We start from the raw sequence: 22,856 nt of genomic DNA, 5'->3' as shown, positions 1-22,856 counted from the left end.
AGGGACGAGAAAGTGGCTGGCGACCTGGCCGCGAGTGCGCGGCTCGACGTCCACACCTTCCCAGAGCACCAGTCGGCAAGAACGGACCAAGGGCAGCCGACGCAGACCACGCCAGCGACGGGATCAGCCGGGAACCAGAACACGCCAGCGACGAGATCAGCTGGGAACCAGAACACGCTCGCGACAAGATCAGCCGGAAGCCAGAACACGCCAGCGACGAGATCAGCCAGAAACCAGAACATGCGCTGGTGAAGACGGGGCGCAGATTCTTTCCTACCCGCTCGAGCAGATCCACCGCAATTATATTTGCTCTCCGTTCCTTTTGTCGCTCTCGGGCGCAGTCCGCTCATCGTGGCCCGCTCTCATTGGGTGGGACAGGACACATTCCCTTATTTGGCGCGCAGCCATTTAACCGGTTCATGACCATATTTGGGAATGGAATTCCATCCCCGAACGAATTCCGAACACACCCGCATACCAGCGAGCGCACAGAGAATGCCGGGAGCAGATGGTTGTCGCTGTGAGAGCGAAGATGGCGTTGTTGTTGTAGTTGTAGATGTAAAAATCCTAACTATCAAAATAACTCCGCAGTGCATGAACATTTAACTACCCATTAAACAAGCGATGGGGAGCTATCTATCCACATTTACTTATCGAAATAACTGTTCTATAGGGACTCTGAATGTTGAGTGTTCATGGCTTCCAGATGCGTAACAATAATGTGGGTGGAGGCATATCTGTCGACGTCACGACGTCAAAGAGTGCCATTCTAATTCACTCTCTCTTAACATCCTTTTTTATTTTAACTATGGCCCTACTTTCCTTGGGCATCATCCTCCAAGAAGGTCCATAAAATCCCCTGTTGGATGGAGACAGCGCTTGATTGACTTTTTCCCATTCAGTGACAGCACATTCGAGTTTGAGTGGTGGTTGGCTCTCACACTCCAAATAAGACTTTTTACATGAAACATACAAACTACATGATTCATATTTTTTATTGTGCACAAAGTGCTGCCCAGACAGAAACCACATTCTGATGTAGCAAGTCATGTAATCTGATGTCAGTTGGAACCTCCAAGAAGACCAGTCCACTTGCTATCCACAGTCCAGGCAGTAATTTGTAATTTGTTCAGCATGCTGGAGATATCTCGTCAACTCTTCACAAAGGTAGCAAGTGGTCTGGTCTTCTTGGAGGTTCTCATGGGATCTTTAATGTCCACAGAATAATGCCATCAGACGAAAAACTCAGCTTCATGTTCATCCGAGAGACAACACACACGTACCTACGAAACAAGTTGAAATACTATTTTGATATATATATATATATATATATATATATATATATATATATATATATATATATATATATATATATATATATCTTCTTCTTCTTTCGGCTGCTCCCGTTAGGGGTCGCCACAGCGGATCACCTGTATGATCCGCATAGTGATTTGGCACATGTTTTACGCCGGATGCCCTTCCTGACGCAACCCTGGTCGCCTCTTACGACACAGGGATATGGTACACCTATTTTAACCGGGGTATACACTGGCCCAGTACACTGGTACTCATTTCGCCGACCTCGGAAGGATGACAGGCTGAGTCCACCCCCTGGTGTATTAATTCAGTGGCCCAACGGGGCTTGAACTCAGGACCTTTTGGATCCCAAGCCGCTGCCCTAACCACTGCGCCAACACCAGGCTATATATATATATATATATATATATATATATATATATATATATATATATATATATATATATATATATATATATATATATATATATATATATATATATATATATATATATATATATATATATATATATAATGGGGTATAAAAGTCTGAGTCCAGTGGAAAATTTATTGAATTAAATTTAATTCGATTTGATAATAAAGTAAATCGTTGCAAGAGAAAAACAGTTCAACTAGTACCCCTCCCCCCTTTTTCTCCCCCCTTTTTCTCCCCCCTTTCCTCCCCCAAAACAGTACAGTACAGACACCTTGTCACTTGAAGCAGAACTTAACATTCACATTAGCAAAGCATCAAACACCTTTAACAGCTTTAGAATGCTAACCATGAGGGTATGGAAAAATGCCAAGCTCACCATTCACACAAAAGAGCAGGTTTGCCTGGCATGTGTTCTTGGCATCCTCCTCTATGGCAGCGGGTCTTGACCGACTTAATCCAAGAGAGAAGGCTGAATCGTCTTCAGCTCCACTTTCTTTGTAGAATTATTGACGTTTCATGGAAGGACAAAGTGCCCAACACTGCAGTACTTATAAAGGCTGTATGCCAAGCCATCTTTGCCATGCTGAGCCAGTGGTCGCTGTGGTAACTTGGCCATGTGTGTTGCATGGAAGATGTGTGGCTTCCCAAAAACCTTCTATACGAAGAGGTGAGGGAATGAAAGCGGCAGTTTGGTCATCCACACCTTCAGTTCAACGATGTGTGCAAGAGGGACTTCAGAGCTTGTTCCATTACCCTTTGTGACTGAGAATGCAAAGCTATGGATAGAGAAGTATGAAAATACTTACTCTGAAAAAGAATTGAGAATCGTGACCAAAGGCAAGAAGAAGAACATGACAAGAAACGCAGACATAGGAAGTTGTTGCCAACTTCCAACTCACCCTTCGTTTACCCGCAGTGCTGTCGAGACTGCCACTCCCAGGTGGGCCTCGCCAGCCACAGCCGCAAGTGTTTTACTCCTGTGGCTCGCAACCAATAGTGACCTCCAGTTCAAAATCACATCCTCTCTCAAGATGGAAGGATGCCTCCCTACTTATCCCTAAGATGAAACCAAATGCACTTTCTCGGGATTTCCATGAACTCTTAAGGATACAGTAACATATTATAATGGCAAATAGAAATTGGTGATCGAGGGTGGTACTCCATAGAAAATCTCTTACTCTTACTCTCACTGTCGTAATGATGCACCCGACTCTCATCTCCAGTCAGTCATCACAACTCTCATCTCCAGTGTTTCAAGCTTCACAGCACTGACATCATGCTACCTGCTGCCATATATTGACAAATGTAGCACTGGTACATCTAGTGTCAGAATCATGAAACCTTGTAACCAGTGTCAGGAAGAACTAATGTGTGGATTGCGTTTTGTTTCATTCAAATATATTTTATCTGGTTTGGAGAAAAATAATAGGAGGCATTATTTTTCAACACACCCTCTTGTAATAATGTCACCCATCACGCTCAGAGCTTTTGCTTCCTCTGAATATTGCCGAGCTTACCAAATTCACATTGCGTTCAATTAACTGTTCTTTGCCATTTACAAAAACCAAGGATCGCTCAAATCTGAGGCCAAACTTTGCGGCACAACTCATGGGAAGAAAAAGGCAGGAAAATGTCTCTTAATAAGAAGGTTTATTATAATGAAATAGGACATGGGGATAAACGAGACAACAGAACCCGGATAGATCTGGCGCACGACGACAACAAACGGGTTAGGTGAGGCTTATGTGCAATACCGAACTTATGTGCAATAGGAAATAAATAAATAAAGCCTAAAACCCCCTAATGGTTCCGTTTACCAGGCTCATGTATGATGAACAATGGGTACAGGCATGGGCTTGTGGCTGACACGAGCTGGTCAGGATCTATCACAATAGTGTGGTCATGCGGGTCGGCACTGCAGGAATGAAGTGCGGCTCAGAAAGTGATGGAGCTGTGGAAATGGCAATGAGAGTGAAGCAGAGACAGCAAGATGTTGGCGTTGCCATATGCAAATCTCAACTGCCGCGCAGAGTGCAGCCATGACCCTCATGAACTAAAGGACCAACCCCATGCACGGCGAGTCCCTGCTATTGGCCACAAAAGTGTTCTACCTTCCTGTAGGGTTCCGCAGCAGACCTCGCTGCCATAACTTGCACAGCCTGCCGACCAAACAATTTGTAATGGTCATTCCTCTGAAAGCGCAATGCACTTTTCAATGTGTCTTTGGTGTTAAATGCCTGATGCCACCAGACTTCACCTGGCCTCACCCATAAACAGGAGGTTTTACACAACAAACTTACACAACACTGTCTTGGAGTTCATACTCCCTCCTCGATGCACGTTTTACAACCCGACTTACTCTGACATTTTCCCTGTCACAAGAGTAGTCTAACCTATGCAGACATAAAAACCATACCATTCTCACCACAATCGTATGGTTGGTATGTCCCTCCCTCCTCCACCCCACCCTTCCATGTAACACAGCCTCATCCCTGGAACCTTTGCCTCCTGCCAAGGTTCTCCATTAGGAACCTAAGAATCCAATCTTAACTCTTACTGTCACACAACGAATTAACTTATCCATTGAATTAGATTAATGTGAGAGGCAAGCTGCAGCTACCTTACCCGGTAGCTGTGCCGATATGTCATCATATAAATATCAAGACCATATCACATCTCTCACCCATATTTGGAGGGAACAACCAATAAGCTCTCACCTAATCAATTATCTCCAGGTGGCGAGGATCTTTAGAATTAACCCCCTACTCCTCTAGCCAAAAAAGCAGGTGAGAGATGTGATTGTTTCTTGATGTTTATGTAATGACTGCTAAACCAGGCATAACGGTAAGAGCGTCCACTTTGAGTCTCGGAAGTTGGCGGTTCAAACCCTGTCCGAGTCATACCAAAGGCTTTTCTTCTTTTTTTTTTAAGTATGTGCTGCCTCCTTACTTGACACTCAGCATTTAAAAGGATAGTGCATGGACAACCAACGCTGGGAAGGCAATGGCAACCCTTACCAAGAAACTGCTTTGGCAACACCAACACTCTGTCAGGTACAGGTTATTGGCATTGCATGGTGTTTCTCTTTGAGAGCCTGGGTGTTGTGCGTTTGGTTACTCTGTCACTGATGACTCACCAAAAAGTGGTGAATCTCGTTCGGTGTATGATGAGGGTGTGTCGCGTTGGGATTCTTATGTATTTGCTACTTGTGAATGTCTGCAGCTGTAGAGGAACCTGGCTAGGGTTTCAAACAGCAAAGAGATTATGTTGTGTATCTTTTCTTGGTTGCTTTTTGCAGCTTTCTTTGGACAGAAAAACAGGGGGGTTAATTATAAAGATTTCAACCACTTGGAGCTAAATGATTTGGTTATTCTGTCTAATTATGGGTAAGAGACGTGTTTTGGTCTTGATATATAATACATTTGGGTGCAAAAGTATGAATCCAGCAGGAAATGTGTTAATTGAGACGTGATAACAAAATAAATCATTGTGATATGAAACAAAAAGCGCTTTCAATGGATTTCCATGAACTCTTAAGGATACAACACTTATTATAAGAGGAAAAATCAAATCTGTCTTTACGTTTAATCAAAAATCAGTGTGACCTCCTTTTGCCTTGAGAACTGACTCGACTCCATTTGGGATTGATTTGAATAGTTTATGGATTATGTTTGAGTCAATATTTTTCCAACAGTGTTGTAATGCATGCCAGAGCATAGTCAGACTGCTCACATACATTTTATTTCTCTCAAATGTATTCACCCTTCATTTATTCTGTTAAGACGTGTCATTCAAATAACAACAATAAATTTAAGAGTATGGATATGTGCAGTATCTTCAATATTATAACAAATTAATGGTTGAAATCGTGATTTGAGAAAGCTTGGCATTGATTTAAGTGGACTCGTACTTTTGTACCACACTGTATATCACAGACACACTACATTATTAATTACCTCTCCTTCTATATTGAAAAATAAAGATGTTGGTGTTTCTTGGACTATTCTGAGTAAATCATTCCAATTCTTTTTTGAACAGCTCCCATGTGTGATAACAGGAATATCACCCACAAGTGTGAGTGGATAGGAAAGTTGTGCTCATTAAAAAAAAAAGATTTGTTTCAATAAACGTTGCCTTATCTTTAATTTGATTATTTTTTAATAACAAACCTTTTATCCAGCATATTTTTGATTATAATTTCAGATCTGAAGATGTGACGATAAAATTTTTGCTTGCTTTGTTCACGTTGCAGAACCAGTACCAGTTCTGCTACGAAGTGATGCTGGAGTACCTGGAAACTGTGTGATCTCCGTGCTTCACCAATCGGTAATGCAGAGATGGAAAAAAGTCCAATCTGGGCAACCACGATGGACACAATGCTGATCGCGCTATGATCTTGGTCTACTCCGACCAGAGTTTTCAGCCTGTAGATGAACACCCTCTGTAGCTGACCCTTGGAGATGCACCACATTCCCTCAAGCAGCTTCTCGAGTTTCTTCCAGAACATCAATGGAGAAGACAAAACTGCTTTTTACATCCGATTTGGCGTGTTTATCTTCAGGATAGACGAGAGACGGTGTGGACGGAATGCGGACGCAATTTGCAGACAGAACTTCGGGACGTTTCTCGCATGTACAAACAATACGCATTTTGCACTCGGTTTTTATCTCGCCGTTAAACCTGTAATAATCGCCACATTTACTCGTCATATGTATGTTTTGTTGTTTAACAACAACTGATTTCATAAGCGCTCCTCAAGGGAACGAAATGCGAACAACGAACTCGTTTATATGTAATTGTAATCGTTAATGCCAGCCTCGTATTGCATTATACACTCTAGTATTTGCTTATTTGTTCTTGTGTGACATTTTATCCCTGCATCCATGTCCGTAGTTTCGTTTATGATTGTTGACGTTGTTGACTCTGCATGCGCTCTGTACAAATACCCATCCTTCCAAGTCCATTTATGACGTTGTGTTTACAGAGACCCATGCTCGTGAGTTCATTTTTGCTTTATTCTTTGTACAAAAAAACCAAAGAGTATGCCATATATGTACAGTGACATGAAACGCACAGGACGAGCGCTTTGTTTGCGTCTGCTGCATTCCGTGCACGAAAACTCAAAAAGGTTTTTCCCCAAAGTCACGACTTTGTGCCGAAACACATTGAACAAGAACGATGCACAGCAGCTCAAGGCTCATGTACATCATGCACAGTTTTCCATTTCTTGTTAATATGGAGTTTGTAAGATCCAAACCTGCGATCCTCAAATGCTTTCGATTTGTTACGTCGTACTACAATTTCAAATACTGCGTTGAAGGAAAGCATACGTCCTTGTCCGATGCCCGTTGCCTTCATATTTTGTTCAATCTGCCATTCCTGCCATATCATGTTAACAATGCTGGCTTTTGACTTGTCTATGGAAATGCTGACGGTTATTTTGTGAACGAAATTACCGTACTTTATGTCGTCATATACCAGCATGAAGCGCTGTTTCCCACGTGAGGGATCTGGAGTACGATACTTGTTCCCTGTGATGTCATGGTGAACTTAACAAACGCTAATGTTCCCGTGGATAATTTCAATATATTTTTGCCCATCGTGCTGGTCACGAGTAGAGGCTTAACTCACATCAATTGAAGGACTCTTCATTTGATGTGATGTACGATTCCATGTACAGAATCATCTGTCGTATTCCCGAATGTAAGGTTTTTTTTTGTGGTATACTCGTGCTAAAGTGCAGTGTGGTAGATCATTTTTCAACGAATTATTTTAGATTTGGATCATTATCCTAAGGACGTTGTTCCGCAAGCATTCAAGAATTTCTGCGGCAGAAAAGAAATTCCCTTGTGAGCCAAGTACAAATGAAACCAATTTTATTCAGATGGATGGTGGTATTGCACAAGTATCGTCATCATTTTCTTTCCATGATTTTTAGTGGCAAATAATTTCTTTTTAACTGCATTTGATGAAATGGATATAAATAAATCTCAAAACGATTTTGACGATTCGTGAACGAGGTTTGCTTTTGTGTTTTTTCAGTGCTTCTCTGGTTTGGCACCTCTGGGCATTTCTTTGTTCGTTTTGTGACATTTATGGCATATTTCGTAAATGTTTACATCAACAAGGGTGAACGCGAAACGCATAGTACCCGACGTGACCGAATGGGACGATTCGCTGACAAACGGAAACAATGGTGGGTACCAGGAATGAACACGATTTCCTCTGATTTCCAAGCTTCAGTGCGTGCTGCTTGTTTGATTTGGTGCACTTTTTATTCATGTGCCCACTTTTCCAAGTGCTGCCCAACCTGAAGAATTGGAGGGAAAAAATGAGAATTTTTTTCTTCTTCATTTCTGGGCATCTTCTTTGAAGGCCTCGATCAATCCACGAATTGAATTGATGAAGCCTGAAACGCTACAGACAACTCCGACGATGAATATGGAGATGTCAAAAAAGACATGGTGCCAAAGGAGCTGCCTCCATTTGAGGCGGAGGTGGAAGAGGCATGGCAAAAGGAAAGAGAGTGAAGCTCCTGTGAAGCTGCCCGTTAGGCCCATGAGAAGAGCGAAATGAGGAATATAAATGGCCATGAGGAGGGTTGCAATTACCAAGACGGTGCGCAGGGTAAGGCCCCAGGTCTTTAGCTTGCCGTCTAGTGCATAACAACTGGGAAACCATGTATCGGTGGTGTCTTGAAAATTCGAAGTCTCAATGCCTTCAATGGCAGCGAAGAAAGGCAAGGGGTATGAGAGCAGGGCTTTGGCCACCAGGAAAATGTTGACCGTCGCTCGGATTGACGTTGGGAGGTTGTCGGTGATGACCTCTTTTGTGTCGTCGGCCCAAGTGAGGAAGGCGAGCAGAGCAAACACTGATTTGAGGATGCATGCAGATATGTGGGTCCAGTTCATCATGGAGTGGAACTCGTTGCGATTTTTCATGTTTCCCTCCAGAGATGGCAAGAAGATTTGTGACGTGTAGCTGAACACAATGATTCCAATAGACACTGGAAAAGTGTTCACGTCGATGTAGAATTTCACCTTGTCCCATGCCCAGTCTCCAGCTCTGGTCAGACAGTAACCGATGACCAAAAAGTTGATAACAAAGTGTGTAAGAGAGCACAGCAAACTGAATTTGGACACGGCCTTCAGGTTCCTCAAGAAGGCGCACGGTAGGAGCAATGCGGTGGATAACACCGACCACGCTCGCTCTGACACGGGTAGGTCTGGGAAGCTGTTGTACATCAGGTTACCACTGACGACCACGTACAACACGCATGTCATGAGCAGCTCGATCAGTTGCGCCATGTTAACCACGTAACCACCCAGCCTTGGAAAGCGTGGACGGCAGCACGCATTGGCCACGTCGACGTACGAGTTGTGCACCCGTACCAGGTTTCCATCTTCATCCTCCTCGTAAAGGCAGGCAATAAGGATCTTCCCTGTGTAGCAGCACACAACGGCCGCAAATGTCATGAGGAATAGACCGATGTAACCACCGTGCAGGATGGCATATGGGAGGCCCAGCACGAACATGCCCTGCACAGAAAAAGATCATTTAAATGAATCACTTAATCTTTCTTTTCATACCACTCATCTACTAATTAGAAGTATTTTTAAAAGGGATAATCTATTTATTGCATATGGCTGCTACCCCCCTTAGTTGGGCATGTGGATGAGCAGTTAGTTGTAGTAGGGGATGGAGAAGATGATTTGGTGTTAAGATCTCCTCTATATACGTAAGGAATAGATAGCTCCAAAATTCTCAGAGGTTTGGGACATGCCCGGAATTGTTCCCCATGAAGCATTCTTAAGAGTTTCTCAGAACATTATCAAGTATGGAATGAAGCACATAATCCAGTTTGGTGAAACCTACAACTGTCACGTGCTTTTGTAAACTTTCCACCACTGCACAATCACCATCAAAACTATCAACGACTGTGGGACCTTCCCCCTCTCCACCCCTTTCTTCTTCTTCTTTCATATATAGTTCAAGGCTGTGGGGTAGTGTCATTGTCTGAGGGCATGGCTATTGCCGCTGACCCAACACCATCTGTGAGTGAGCATAGGAATTTGGAATTTAGCCAGGATGCCAGCAATAGCTCACCTACTCCCTCCCCCTAACCTCCCACTCCCTTCTGAATCCACATTATGCATAGGCTGCAGAATATGATAAGAAGGCCTTGGCTCTATCAAACAGAAGTATTGTACCCAAGCAGACAATGGGTTCGGTCTTCCCCTAAAAGCAAATACATGCATTCAGTAAATCATAATCCCAACAAAGTACCATGTTTGGAATTGAATGTATGAATAACCTTCCCAAAAACCCAAAATAATCTGAACTTTAATGCTGTGTTAATGTGGATTGTCTGCTAAGGCTGATTATAATCGATGAACCCATCAGAAACGCAATATAATAAAATGGTGGATGAGCTGGCCACCAGTAAAAGGGTCAACAATTGTTTAATTTCCCTAATATCTATTAATGTCAACGAGACAATCTCTAAAATTGGGACTGACTGACGTTAATGAACGTTATAACAATAGGTCACATCAGAAAACACAAGATGTGCTTTCTTTCTGACGTTAACTTGTCAATGTTTTGTTTATCTTTTATAAAATGGATTTTGTTTAAAACTTTGGTCTTCATGACGAGTTGCTTCAGGTCGCAGTCACTCATTGCCTCGTCACCTTCCCAAAAGGCCACCTTTCTGCCCTGCTTGCACCACATGAACCTTTCTCCTCATACATGGTGTAACCCTTTCTTTCCAGGTCTGTCCTGCTTTGGAGACCATCATCACAAGGCTGGCAAGATAGCCTAGAGATATGAATCTCAGTCCAGCTATAAACTGTCATACTGGTGTTTCACATGTGAGGCGATTGATTGAAGTCTGTACTGTCCATCAAATGGAGGTGAAACTGCGTGTCCCGTCTGCTAGCATTAGTTGGTGGGCATAAAAGATCCCATGGTGTCCCTTGCGAAGAGTAGGGGAGCTATCGCTGGCATGCCGAACAAATTTAATTATAAATTCCTGCTCTGAGCTACAGGGGGCACTGCCTCAGCGGCATAGCTTCAATCCAAGCAAGTAACAGCAAAATGCATCGACGTGATGATTATCAAAAGTGTGTGTGTGTGTGTGTGTATATGTGTGTGTGTGTGTGTGTGTGTGTGTGTGTGTGTGTGTGTGTGTGTGTGTGTGTGTGTGTGTGTGTGTGTGTGTGTGTGTGTGTGTGTGTGTGTGTGTGTGTGTGTGTGTGTGTGTGTGTGTGTGTGTGTGTGTGTGTGTGCACATTATGTCCTCTAAATGGCTACATAGGATGGTGCTAAGGAGTTATGCCTTTCCAGCTATGATGGTTTCCTTGAGCAGGTCCCTTTATGAAGGCATGGTAGCATAGGTGTTGATGAATGGCAGGGCAGTCCCACAGATCCAAGTCAATAATGGACTTAGGCATGGATGTACAATTACCCCATGCGTGTTTAATCTCCTCTCCAACCTGGTTATTGAATAGAGACGTGACCAGTGTCATTCACTTGGGGTGAAAGTACCCTCAAGTGCTATGGAAAGCTGGTAGTGGTTTGATCAAGATCACCAAGCCAGATAGCTATTTGCCGATGCATGTGCAGTCACTACCCCAAGATCCAAGATGGAACAGATGGTGAAAGTGCTTCTGTGAGGGACATCTAAGTAAGTGGTGATTCACAGTGAGTCTCCCAAAGATTGAGCTCATGCTAGCTGGGGAAGGATTGTGAGAGACTGATGTAGCACCGATTGACATGGGTGAAAGAACAAACGAGGTCGTCACTCAGCTTAAGTACTTCTGAACAATGATAATCATGAGTGGGAGTGGGGTGGGGAGGTGAGGGGGTGTAAAGAACAGGTTTACCCAATGATGGATCATGCTTCTAAAGCTTTGACCTTTCAACGACCACCAAGTTATGTCTACGTCTGTGTCGTCTTAAAGGATGCTTCTCTATGGATCAGAGACATAGACCAAGAAGAGCAGGACCAGGAAGAAGCTTGAGGGCTTCTATCATCGGTGCATGTGATGCATCATCAACACCAGCAGGGTACAACTGATAACAATGTAGCAAGTGAGTTTGGACTTCACTCTTCTTTGAAGGAAATCCAGGCCATGTGTCGAGATTGTTAGGCCATGTGTCAAGGAAATATAATGACAGGACTCCAAAGCAGCTTCTTTGCGGATAACTACCGCAGACATGTCCCACCCACAGACCACGGTTGAGGAGGAGGAAAGAAGGGGAGGCAACACCTGAAGAGCTTCCAGATTAAGGGGAGGACTTGGTAGCAGAGGGCCTGTGGCAAACAGTGTGTTGGGATTTCCTGGAAGTCCTCATCGCCATCCAAGTAGATAAGGCTGGGAGAATCATACCCTTCGACAACAGGCTGGTCACGACCATGCGAGGTGTGTGGCTGTGGATTCCTCTCCAATGCTGGGTGGAAGAATCGGAGGTGTGTAAAGTGTTCTCGCCCCACTTTGGAAGAGAAGCAGATTCCCAGCACCAATGTGAAAAATGTCAGAGGCTCTTCAGACGCTCCCAAGCCAGGAGACTCCCACAAGGCCCTCGATTCAGACGCTCCAAAGACACGACACCCAAATGCATGTGCAGCACCCTTAACAACGGTGACAGGTGGCCATCCTTCGAGGTTCGAGGTTACGGTATGTGTGGGAAACGTGTGGCTGGATGGCATTTTTCATCCTCTTTCAGTAATTTCATTCTTTGCATCAGATCGTCCTTCGGGACAAATGAAATGAAAGAAACAAAACCACAAAATGATTGTGTGCAATGCCAGGTGTGAAGTGCATGGGTATGATGATGGGATGTGAAGTGTGTGGGTCGAGAAGGTAGGAAGTGAAGGTTCCAATGCTGCTGATCGAGGGACACGAGGGGTGAGGATTGGGGTGTGCGTTGTGGGTGGGGTTGGGGATTATTGATGGTGAATTCGGAAGGATTCAGCGGTTTTGCGATGAGACACCAAACCAAAGTCAGAGTGCGGTGCAGAGATCAGAGCCGAGGACACTGGAAGGAGAATGTTGAGCAGAAGCTCAGGACAGCTCCAGGGACGTACGGACTCACGAAATGACCCTCGTCGAGTTTGCCAATGGAAGTTCGTCCAGGATTCTGAGCGGGTTTCGGTGCTGGATCCACCATTCCAATTCGATTTCACAATCTCGTGTTTCAAGATGAAGACCTTTTTGAGTCGTCGTCACGTGACCTTCAAAATTTGGTTCCATTCATAAAAAGGCAAACGAGTTATCAATGAGGTCATTTTTTTTTAAACAAACGACAGCATCACCAGCCAACGATGTACCAACGTGAATATCTGCACGTTCGTTATTATCGTCTTTTACCGGAGTTTGGACATTTTAAACTCTCAACGACACCCATCAATGAATTCGATTCCGAAACGTGACGTCATTGAAACATTGACGTAAAATTTCGCCCCCCCCCTCCGAAGGTCGTGCGCAAAGTTACTTCAAACGTTGCTGGTTCACGTTCTTTATCGTTGACCCTTGATGAACGTTCGGGACTCGAGTCGATCATTCGGCTAGTGGTTTGACACAGAAAACAAAACGACAAGAATCCTCGTAAAGGTTCAAATGATTGTTAATGGGGAAAATAAAATATGAAAAACAGCAGAAAAGTTACACTTTTATCAAATCCCTGAAGTAGATTTTTTTTTTTACATCGAGTCGTCGATTCGCTCATCGCCTCAGGTGAGTAGCAATCGCCCTTATTCAGATGACATCACCGGTCACGTGACTGAGGCAGCTCCGCCATATTGAGCGGCAAGAAAGTTCAACTACACAGTTATTTCCAAGCAAGCGATTTTTTTTTCTGCAAATGGGTTAGAGTTGATGTGCCCCGGGATGTACTCAGCGATATCCTAAAGGCTCTGGAGTGCAGTTTTACCGCTTTCCCGTCGAAGTAGGCCGACGAAATCTTTGGATATCGGTTCTGAGAAGAGAAAATGGCGACCTGGCGAACATGACTGGTTGTGCGGCCTTCATTTTGTCTCCGATATGTCACTAATTTCTGATACGTTATTTCAGTATTTGGTATTAAATAGCTGGTGGTTACAAAATATCGTCTGATTTGTATCATTAAAATGCATTATATCCCTTGTTTTATTGACAGAATCAGATCGGCTCGATCGCCTTTCTAACAGCTGTCGAACGCGCACAGTTCTGAGTTGTTTCACCACAGAAAGTCACATAGATATGTATAATACATAAAAAAAAAACTACCACTTGGAAATACCCACAGCAGCGTGTGTGGCATTACACCGGATGTTTGTCATGGAAAAAATATCATGTGACTCTAAGGAAACTGACGAACCAAGATTTTCTACAAACACCATTTAGACAAAAGGTTCACTTGAAATTAACTTGTGGCAGCAGTCAGGTTAAAAAAAAGTGACGCTGGTTGCTGAACAAAACGAGCAACAATGAATACAATAATACAATTGAAATGAAATAATACAAGTGAAATGAAAGAAAACAGACTTGTATTACCTTTACCTCACGATAATACAGTTCTTGTCAGCTTTCGTCGAGATTATGTCACTCACAAACCCAGTGACATAACATGAGTAAGCGTCCATACTCGTGAAGGCTTTCAGGCTGGCTTGAGTGTAAGGACCCGGCGTTTCAACGAGGTAAACATGAGATGTCAGGGAAAACTATTTGAGGCCAAAATTTCCTTTCTGTTGTCCATTTATCCTTTGAAATGATATAAGGATTTTCGCTAAAGACCACACAGCTTCAGTTTATCGCAGTACCTCTTCTTAGAAATACCATCTAATCCATGGAAATAGCCCAGAAGTCCGGGTGACACATGCGTGGTGGCCATGATTTTTTGCCGCTCGATATGGCAGAGCCCAACCTTCCGCTGTGACGTCACTCGCTTAGTGCATAGGGTCAATACCGACCCACTGGCTCCCATCGTGATGGGTCTGTGTTCCAAATCACGTGATGTCACCCGTCTTTGAAACCACTCTTGATGTCATTATGCTGATGTTTTCATTGTTTCGGGATTTACAAGTTTACTTCACAAGTTTATATTTTCAATGCTAATAACTGTTTATTTTACAAGTATCTATATCATTTCAGAGAAACAGGATTGGTCGCCATGAATGCTTTTATAATCCGTTGGCTCTATCCCTTTATAATTACCGTGGTTTACAGGATCATTTACCAGCATCTCACGTTATTTACCGGGGTTTACTGGGACCACTTACCAGCACCTCACCTTATTTACCGGGGTTTACTGGGACCATTTACCAGCACCACACCTTATTTACCGGGGTTTACTGGGATCATTTACCAGCACCTCACCTTATTTACCCGGGTTTACTGGGACCACTTACGAGCACCTCACCTTATTTACCAGGGTTAACTCGGATCATTTACCAGCACCTCACCTTATTTACTGGGGTTTGCTGGGATAATTTACAACCGCCTCACCTTATTTACCAGGGTTTACTCGGATCATTTACCAGCACCTCACCTTATTTACCAAGGTTTACTGGGATAATTTACCAACACCACACCTTACTTACTGGAGTTTACTCAGATCATTTACAAAGACCTCACCTTATTTACTGGGGTTTACACAGATCATTTACCAGCACCTCACCTTATTTACCAGGGTTTACTCAGATCATATACCAGCACCTCACCTTATTTACTGGGGTTTGCTGGGATAATTTACAACCGCCTCACCTTATTTACTGGAGTTTACTCGGATCATTTACAAAGACCTCACCTTATTTACCGGGGTTTACACGGATCATTTACCAGCACCTCACCTTATTTACCAGGGTTTACTCGGATCATTTACCAGCACATCACCTTATTTACCAGGGTTTACGGGGATCATTAACCAGCACCACACCTTATTTACCAGGGTTTACTTGCATCATTTACCAGCACCTCACCTTATTTTCTGGGGTTTACTAGGATCATTTTCCAGCACCTCACCTTATTTATTGGGGTTCGCTTTCATCATTTACCAGCACCTCACCTTATTTGCTGGGGTTCACTGGGATCATTTTCCAGCACCTCACCTTATTTACTGGGGTTCGCTTTCATAATTTACCAGCACCACACCTTATTTCCAAGGGTTTACTTGCATCATTTACCAGCACCTTACCTTATTTACCAGGGTTTACTGGGATCATTAACCAGCACCCCACCTTACTTATTGGGGTTTAATAGGATCATTTACCAGCACCTCACCTTATTTACTAAGGTTCAATGGGATCATTTACCAACACCGCACCTTATTTAACGAGGTTTACAAGGATCATTTACCAGCACGGGACCATATTTATCGGGGTTTACTGGGATCGTTTACCAGCACCTCACCTTATTTACCAGGGTTTACTGAGATCATTTACCAACACCTCACCTTATTTATCGGAGTTCACTGTGATCATTTACAAACACCTCACCTTATTTGCCAGGGTTTACTGGGATTACTTACCAACATATCCCATTATTTATCAGAGATTACTGGGATCATTTACCATCGTCTCTCCTTATGTCGTGGAGTTTACTGGGATCATTTACCAACACATCATCTTATTTACTGGGATCATTTAACATCATCTCACTTCATGTAGTGGAGTTCACTGGGATCATTTACCAACACCTCACCTCATTTATTTACCAGGGTTTACCCGTTTCATTTCCCGGGATTTACTGTGACCAAAAATAACTCATCTTATTTACCAGGGATCACTGGCAACATTTACCAGCTCCTCACCTTATTTGCCATGGTTTATGGGATCATTTATCAACACCTCACCTTATTTACCAGGGTTTACTTGCATCATTTACCAGCTCCTCACCTTATTTGCCACGGTTTACTGGGATCATTTACCAGCACCTCACCTTATTTACCGGGTTTCGCTGGCATCATTTACCAGCATCTCAGCTTATTTACCGAGGTTTAATCGGGTCATTTGACAACACCTCACCTTATTTACCGTGGTTTACTTGGATCATTTACCAGTACCTCACCTTATTTGCTGGGGTTTACTGGGATCATTTACCAACGCCTCACCTTATTTACAAGGGTTTACTGGGATCATTTAACATCATCTCACCTTATTTGCCACGGTTTACTGAGATCATTTACCAACACCTCATCTTATTTACCATGGTTTACAAGGATCATTTACCAATACCTCACCTTATTTTCCGTGGTTTACTCATGACATTTACCAGCACCTCACCTTATTTACCAGGGTTAACTGGGGTCTTTTACCAACACCTCACCTTAGAGTTTACTGGGATCATTTACCATCATCTCACCTTATGTAGTAGAATTTACTGGGATAATTTATCATTTACCATCATCTTAACTTATGTAGTGGAGTTTACTGGGATAATTTACCATCATCTCAATTTATGTAGTGGAGTTTACTGAGATCATTTTCCATCATCTCACCTTATGTAGTGGAGTTTACTGGGATCTTTTACCATCATCTCACTTTATTTACCAGGGTTTATTGATCATTTAACATCATCTCACCTTATGTTGTGGAGTTTACTGTGATCATTTACCATCATCTCACCTTATGTAGTAGAGTTTACTGGGATAATTGATCATTTACCACCATCTCTCCTTATGTAGTAGAGTTTACTGGGATAATTGATCATTTACCATCATCTCACCTTATGGAGTGGAGTTTACTGGGATAATTGATCATTTACCATCACCTCACCTTATGGAGTGGAGTTTACTGGGATAATTGATCATTTACCATCATCTCACCTTATGGAGTGGAGTTTACTGGGATCATTTACCATCATCTCACCTTATGGAGTGGAGTTTACTGGGATAATTGATCATTTACCATCATCTCACCTTATGGAGTGGAGTTTACTGGGATAATTGATCACTTACCATCATCTCACCTTATGGAGTGGAGTTTATTGGGATATTTGATCATTTACCATCATCTCACCTTATGGAGTGGAGTTTACTGGGATCATTTACCATCATCTCACCTTATGGAGTGGAGTTTACTGGGATAATTGATCATTTTCCATCATCTCATCTAATGGAGTGGAATTTACTGGAATAATTGATCATTTACCATCACCTCACGTTATGGAGTGGAGTTTACTAGGATAATTGATCATTTACCGTCATCTCACCTTATGGAGTGGAGTTTACTGGGATAATTGATCATTTACCATCACCTCACCTTATGGAGTGGAGTTTACTGGGATAATTGATCATTTACCATCATCTCACCTTATGGAGTGGAGTTTACTGGGATAATTGATCATTTACCATCACCTCACCTGATGGAGTGGAGTTTACTGGGATAATTTACCATCATCTCACCTAATGTAGTGGAGTTTACTGGGATAATTGATCATTTACCATCACCTCACCTGATGGAGTGGAGTTTACTGGGATAATTTACCATCATCTCACCTGATGTAGTGGAGTTTACTGGGATCATTTACCATCATTTCACCTTATGTAGTGGAGTTTACTGGGATCATTTACCATCATCTCACTTGAGTTCACATGCTTTTCACGTCGTTTTTTAGTCTCCTATAAATTTTATTGTGGATTTCGTGAAGTTTACAAAAAACTATTTGCTGAAAAAAGTTTGTTACGTGTGCTGTGTCTGCTTTGAACAATGTGACCTGAAGTAATCACAGATTAGGTTTATTGGTTCACGAGTCAGTAAGTGACCACTATATTCGTTATGGGTGTGTCTGTCTGACTGTCCCGAGCATAGCTCCGTGGGTTTTGATCCGATCCTGATAAAATTTGGGTGGGAGGTTTATATCATGATCAAGTTGTGTTTTCCTGAGAACGGGCGTGGTGCACTTATTATGGGCGGAGCCACGCCCAAAAAACATGTGTTTTAGGGGATAACCGATTTCAGGTTACATCTGCTCCGAGGGGGTTTGTCGAATCTGGCAGGGGTTTCAGTATTTGGTTAGCCCAATGGCACCTGCATAGCCCCACGGAGCTCGATTTTTAATTTTCGTCACAAGGTCACAAACTTAGAAAATGTCAAAAAAATCAAGAAATTGGGCATCGAGCTCCTAGGGTTTTCAGCTGTTTCGAATGAAAGTTGATATCCAAGTAGTGCTCTTCGAGTACTACAACTTTCATCATTCACGTTTTTCCCGATTCCCGCCAGTTTGCCCGTGGCGTCCCCTCGAAGGTCAAAAAATAAAAAAGGCGAACTGTGTACATTGCTCGTGAACCATCGCCGTCTCCAGACTTGTCGCCTTTTTTAATTGCAATACAATGAGATCCCTTGCAAGGAACTTCGACGCAGGAGGTTGCTATCAGCAAGACCAATTCACACCAGCGCTATTATTCCCAACCTGTGGTTGTTTATCCCTGTTTATCTTTTTAAATCAAGCAAGGAAGGATATCAGCATTTTTAAATGTTTCTTAGAACTCGGAAGGAGTTCGAACCGGCGACCTGCAGGTTCACTGTGGACGCTCAAGAACCATTTCGCCACCGAGGCTGGTCGTTATGATTGTGCATTAAATTTGTTCAACGGAATCATGTCAGAAAAGTTTACCTTCATTTAGGGAACGACGTCTACCGTTACCACCGTTTCGTGTCTAACGATTCCCGGTACGTGATCCGGTTAGCGCGGAGGGAGAAGGGAAATCGGGAAAGGTGATGGACTCGGGGTGGGCATGGAATGGGTAGTTGTGGGTGCGATTGGTGAAGGGGCGGAGTTGACTCTTGAACCTCGTGACGTCATCCCGCCCATCAATCGAGCCTCAGCTCATGCACGGAGACCCTTCTCCAAGACCCTCGATTCCTAAAAGCTCACACCATTTGACGAACACAGATTTTACACTTTATTTGCTCAATGCATATTTCATAGCGATTGCTTTGTGACTCGATAAACGCGTTGATTGTCTAATCCGAACGAATTATTTGTGTTTAATAAGCGAATCGCGCCATTCTCGTGTTTAAATCCGCGATCCTATCGGGTTTCTCTCGAAACGCATCGATCAAAGTACGGACCGCATGACCAGGGATGTAATCACGATCGGGGCGATAAAGCGCGATTCGCGCGCGTGCATCCTTTGTCCCTCTGATAAAGTATATGTGGGGATTGTACAAAGGCAGCCAATAAACCCACCGTTTCCCCCTCCGAGAACACGCAAAAATTCACATTTTGCCCTCCATGCACGAGCACTAACTCCCCAATTCCCCTTCCGAGCACCCGCACTTACCTCCCATATCCCCCCCCTCCGAGCACGCACACAAAGCTCCCATTTTCCCCTCCGAACACGTGCTCTAAGCCTACATTTCTCCTTCCAAACACGAGCACTAACCCCACATTTCCTTTTCCGAGAACATGCACTAACCCCCCATTCCCCCCTCCGAGCACGCGCACAAAGCTCCCATTTCCCCCTCCGAGCACGTGCTGTAACCCCCATTTCCCCCTCCGACCCCATTTCTTCCTCTGAGAACGCGCACAAAGCTCCCATTTCCCCCTCCGAGCACGTGCTGTAACCCCCCATTTCCCCCTCCGAGAAACACGCACACAAACCCCCATTTCTTCCTCTGAGAACGCGCACAAAGCCCCCATTTCCCCATCTGAAAACGTACACAAATTCCCCATTTTCCCCCTTAAAACGAGCGAAGAAAGCCAACATTCCCCTACCGAGCACGTGCGGTAAGGTCCCAATTCCCCCTCCGAGGAACACGCACGAAACCCCCATTTTCCCCTCTGAGCACGCGATCTTCACCTGGATCGCGTTCGTTACGTTCCACCCGGCATCCCAGGCGCTAATTTTGGGCTTCACTTCGGCGATCTCTCCGGGGTCGGAGTCCCGTGCACACACGGGGTCCTGCGACCCCTCGCTGACTCCTCCGCCCCCCTGGTATGACTCCTCTCCTGGACCGCCCTGGTGCTTGGCGTTTCCTCCCACTAGACCGTCCTGCCTGAGGTCATCCATCTCCATGAGGCCATGGCGATGGTCTCGATCGAGAACGTCGCATTGCGCAAAGCCCACGGCCTCCTCGTTGGTGGCTGCCTGGAATCCCGCTCTGGCCAAGAGTCCGCTCACCTTGGACTGCGATTTCGAGACCGCGCCCGAGGCGACGCCAGACAGTTTGTTCTTGAGAATGGACATCTTAGTGCAGATCGTCCGTTTCGGATCGAATCGGTTGTCCGTCCTCAGGTCAAGGACTAGATGGGAGCTCGAGCATCCGTTCGTGGAGTCCGTATGGATGGAAGCGCACCGACGGTGTTCGACAATTTCAGATCGACACGAACATAAACTTCGATTGAATTGGAGATCAAACACAATTTGTCCAAACCTGAACAACCCGACCCGAATGTTGTACCTCGTCCCTAGTATATCCGGCCGTGTGGACCGGACGTTGATAGCTCTAAACCCCCTGGAAATAAGAAGAAGGGGGAAGACGAGGCGGTTCAAAGGAGCGGGAATGTACAAGACCCGCCCAACGCTATCCCGCGGACATCCCGGATAGGTTCTCTACCGCTCTATGGAAGAGCCCCATAGATCCAAGGGGGACGATGCTGATGGATGTTTCATTTCACGGCTCATCAGCCCCACGTGACGAGCTTCTCAGTACCCCCCACACCCCCTTCTTGGCCTCCACCCTTTCCACCACCCCCGCATTGCCAGCGCTGTAGCGCAACCAGACTCCATATAAATACGGTCTCTGATCTCCCACGTCCCTGTGGTCCTTTCCGTAGCAGATCCCTGAGATCGAACCTCACGTTCACTCCTGGTCCATTCTAATCACGTGGGCCGATTGCGGTTCATTCTAACCACGGATTCACTCGTGCTCCATTTTAACGCATGTAGTCGATTGCGGTCCATTCAACCTCGTCGTCGATTGCGGTCAGTGTGACCACTCCTTGGCTTTTTTCACAAGATCTTGACGATTCGTTGTTCACCTTGGCGTCTTGGTTTTCTATTATCATCGCTTTTCCGAAACCTTGTGAATTGTTGGCTTTTTTCATTGGCTCACCTTGGCGTTTATGAAAATGAGGAGTGGTCACACTGATTACGGTCCATTCAACCTGGTGGTCGATATTACGGTCCATTCAACCTCGTGGTCGATTGCGGTCCATTCAACCTCGTGGTCGATATTACGGTCCATACAACCTCGTGGTCGATTGCGGTCCATTCAACCTCGTGGTCGATATTACGGTCCATACAACCTCGTGGTCGATATTACGGTCCATTCAACCTCGTGGTCGATATTACGGTCCATTCAACCTCGTGGTCGATTGCGGTCCATTCAACCTCGTGGTCGATATTACGGTCCATACAACCTCGTGGTCGATATTACGGTCCATTCAACCTCGTGGTCGATATTACGGTCCATACAACCTCGTGGTCGATTGTGGTCCATACAACCTCATGGTCGATTGTGGTCAATACAATATCATGCTCGATATTACGATCCATTCAACCTCATGGTCCATACAATATCGTGGTCGATATTACGGTCCATTCAACTTGGTGGTCGATATTACGGTCCATTCAACCTGGTGGTCGATATTACGGTCCATTCAACCTGGTGGTCGATATTACGGTCCATTCAACCTCGTGGCCGATTTCGGTCCATTCAACCTCGTAGTCGATTTCGGTCCATTCAACCTCATGGTCATTTGCGCTCCATTCAACCGCGTGGTTGTTTGCGGTCCATTCAACCTCGTGATCGATCGCGATCTCTTCTAACTGTGGTTTGATCGTGGACATTCAATAACCGTTTGGTTTGATCCTGGCAAATTCCATCATCCTGCAGTTAACTCATGCTTCATTCTAATTGAATGGTCGATTGTGGTCCATTCAACATTGTGATCGATCGCGGTCCATTCTAACTGCGTGGTTCGATTGTAGTCCATTCTAACCACATGGTTCGATTGTAGTCCATTCTATCGGCGTGGTTCGATTGTAGTCCATTCTAACATCATGGTTCGATTGTAGTCCATTCTAACCGCGTGGTTCGATTGTAGTCCATTCTAACCACGTGGTTCTCTGTGACCGTCCTTTGTGCAGTTATTTTTGTTCTTCCACTGCTATAAGAGAGAATATCGCAGGGAACGGC

The 22,856-nt window shown here is 44.3% G+C and overlaps 2 protein-coding genes across 6 annotated transcripts in view; one reads left to right on the top strand and one right to left on the bottom strand.

The window, feature by feature from the left end:
- The window catches only part of LOC147020304 (receptor-type tyrosine-protein phosphatase kappa-like), a 374,226-nt gene extending 366,489 nt beyond the window's left edge, over window positions 1-7,737 (top strand). For all 5 annotated transcript variants that reach the window (XM_085895598.1, XM_085895596.1, XM_085895595.1 and 2 more), the window contains one exon: window positions 5,985-7,737. In XM_085895598.1, the coding sequence (XP_085751724.1) occupies window positions 5,985-6,038 (54 nt within the window). In that variant the 3' untranslated portion in view covers window positions 6,039-7,737. The remainder of the gene's footprint in view (window positions 1-5,984) is intronic.
- Window positions 7,738-7,792: 55 nt separating this feature from the next.
- On the bottom strand, window positions 7,793-21,197 carry SLC32A1 (solute carrier family 32 member 1). The gene is made up of 2 exons (XM_085895600.1): window positions 20,516-21,197; window positions 7,793-9,270 (listed from the first exon to the last, which is right to left on the bottom strand). Exons 1-2 carry the CDS (start codon window positions 20,900-20,902, stop codon window positions 8,083-8,085), a joined length of 1,575 nt encoding a protein of 524 aa, XP_085751726.1. The 5' UTR covers window positions 20,903-21,197; the 3' UTR covers window positions 7,793-8,082.
- Between the last annotated feature and the right edge of the window lie 1,659 nt (window positions 21,198-22,856).

Source organism: Eptatretus burgeri, chromosome 9 (genome assembly GCF_056783735.1).
Source record: "Eptatretus burgeri isolate ZD-2024b chromosome 9, Ebu_testis_v1, whole genome shotgun sequence".
Taxonomy (NCBI): Eukaryota; Metazoa; Chordata; class Myxini; order Myxiniformes; family Myxinidae; genus Eptatretus; species Eptatretus burgeri.
This window is presented reverse-complemented; position numbering and strand designations above follow the sequence as displayed.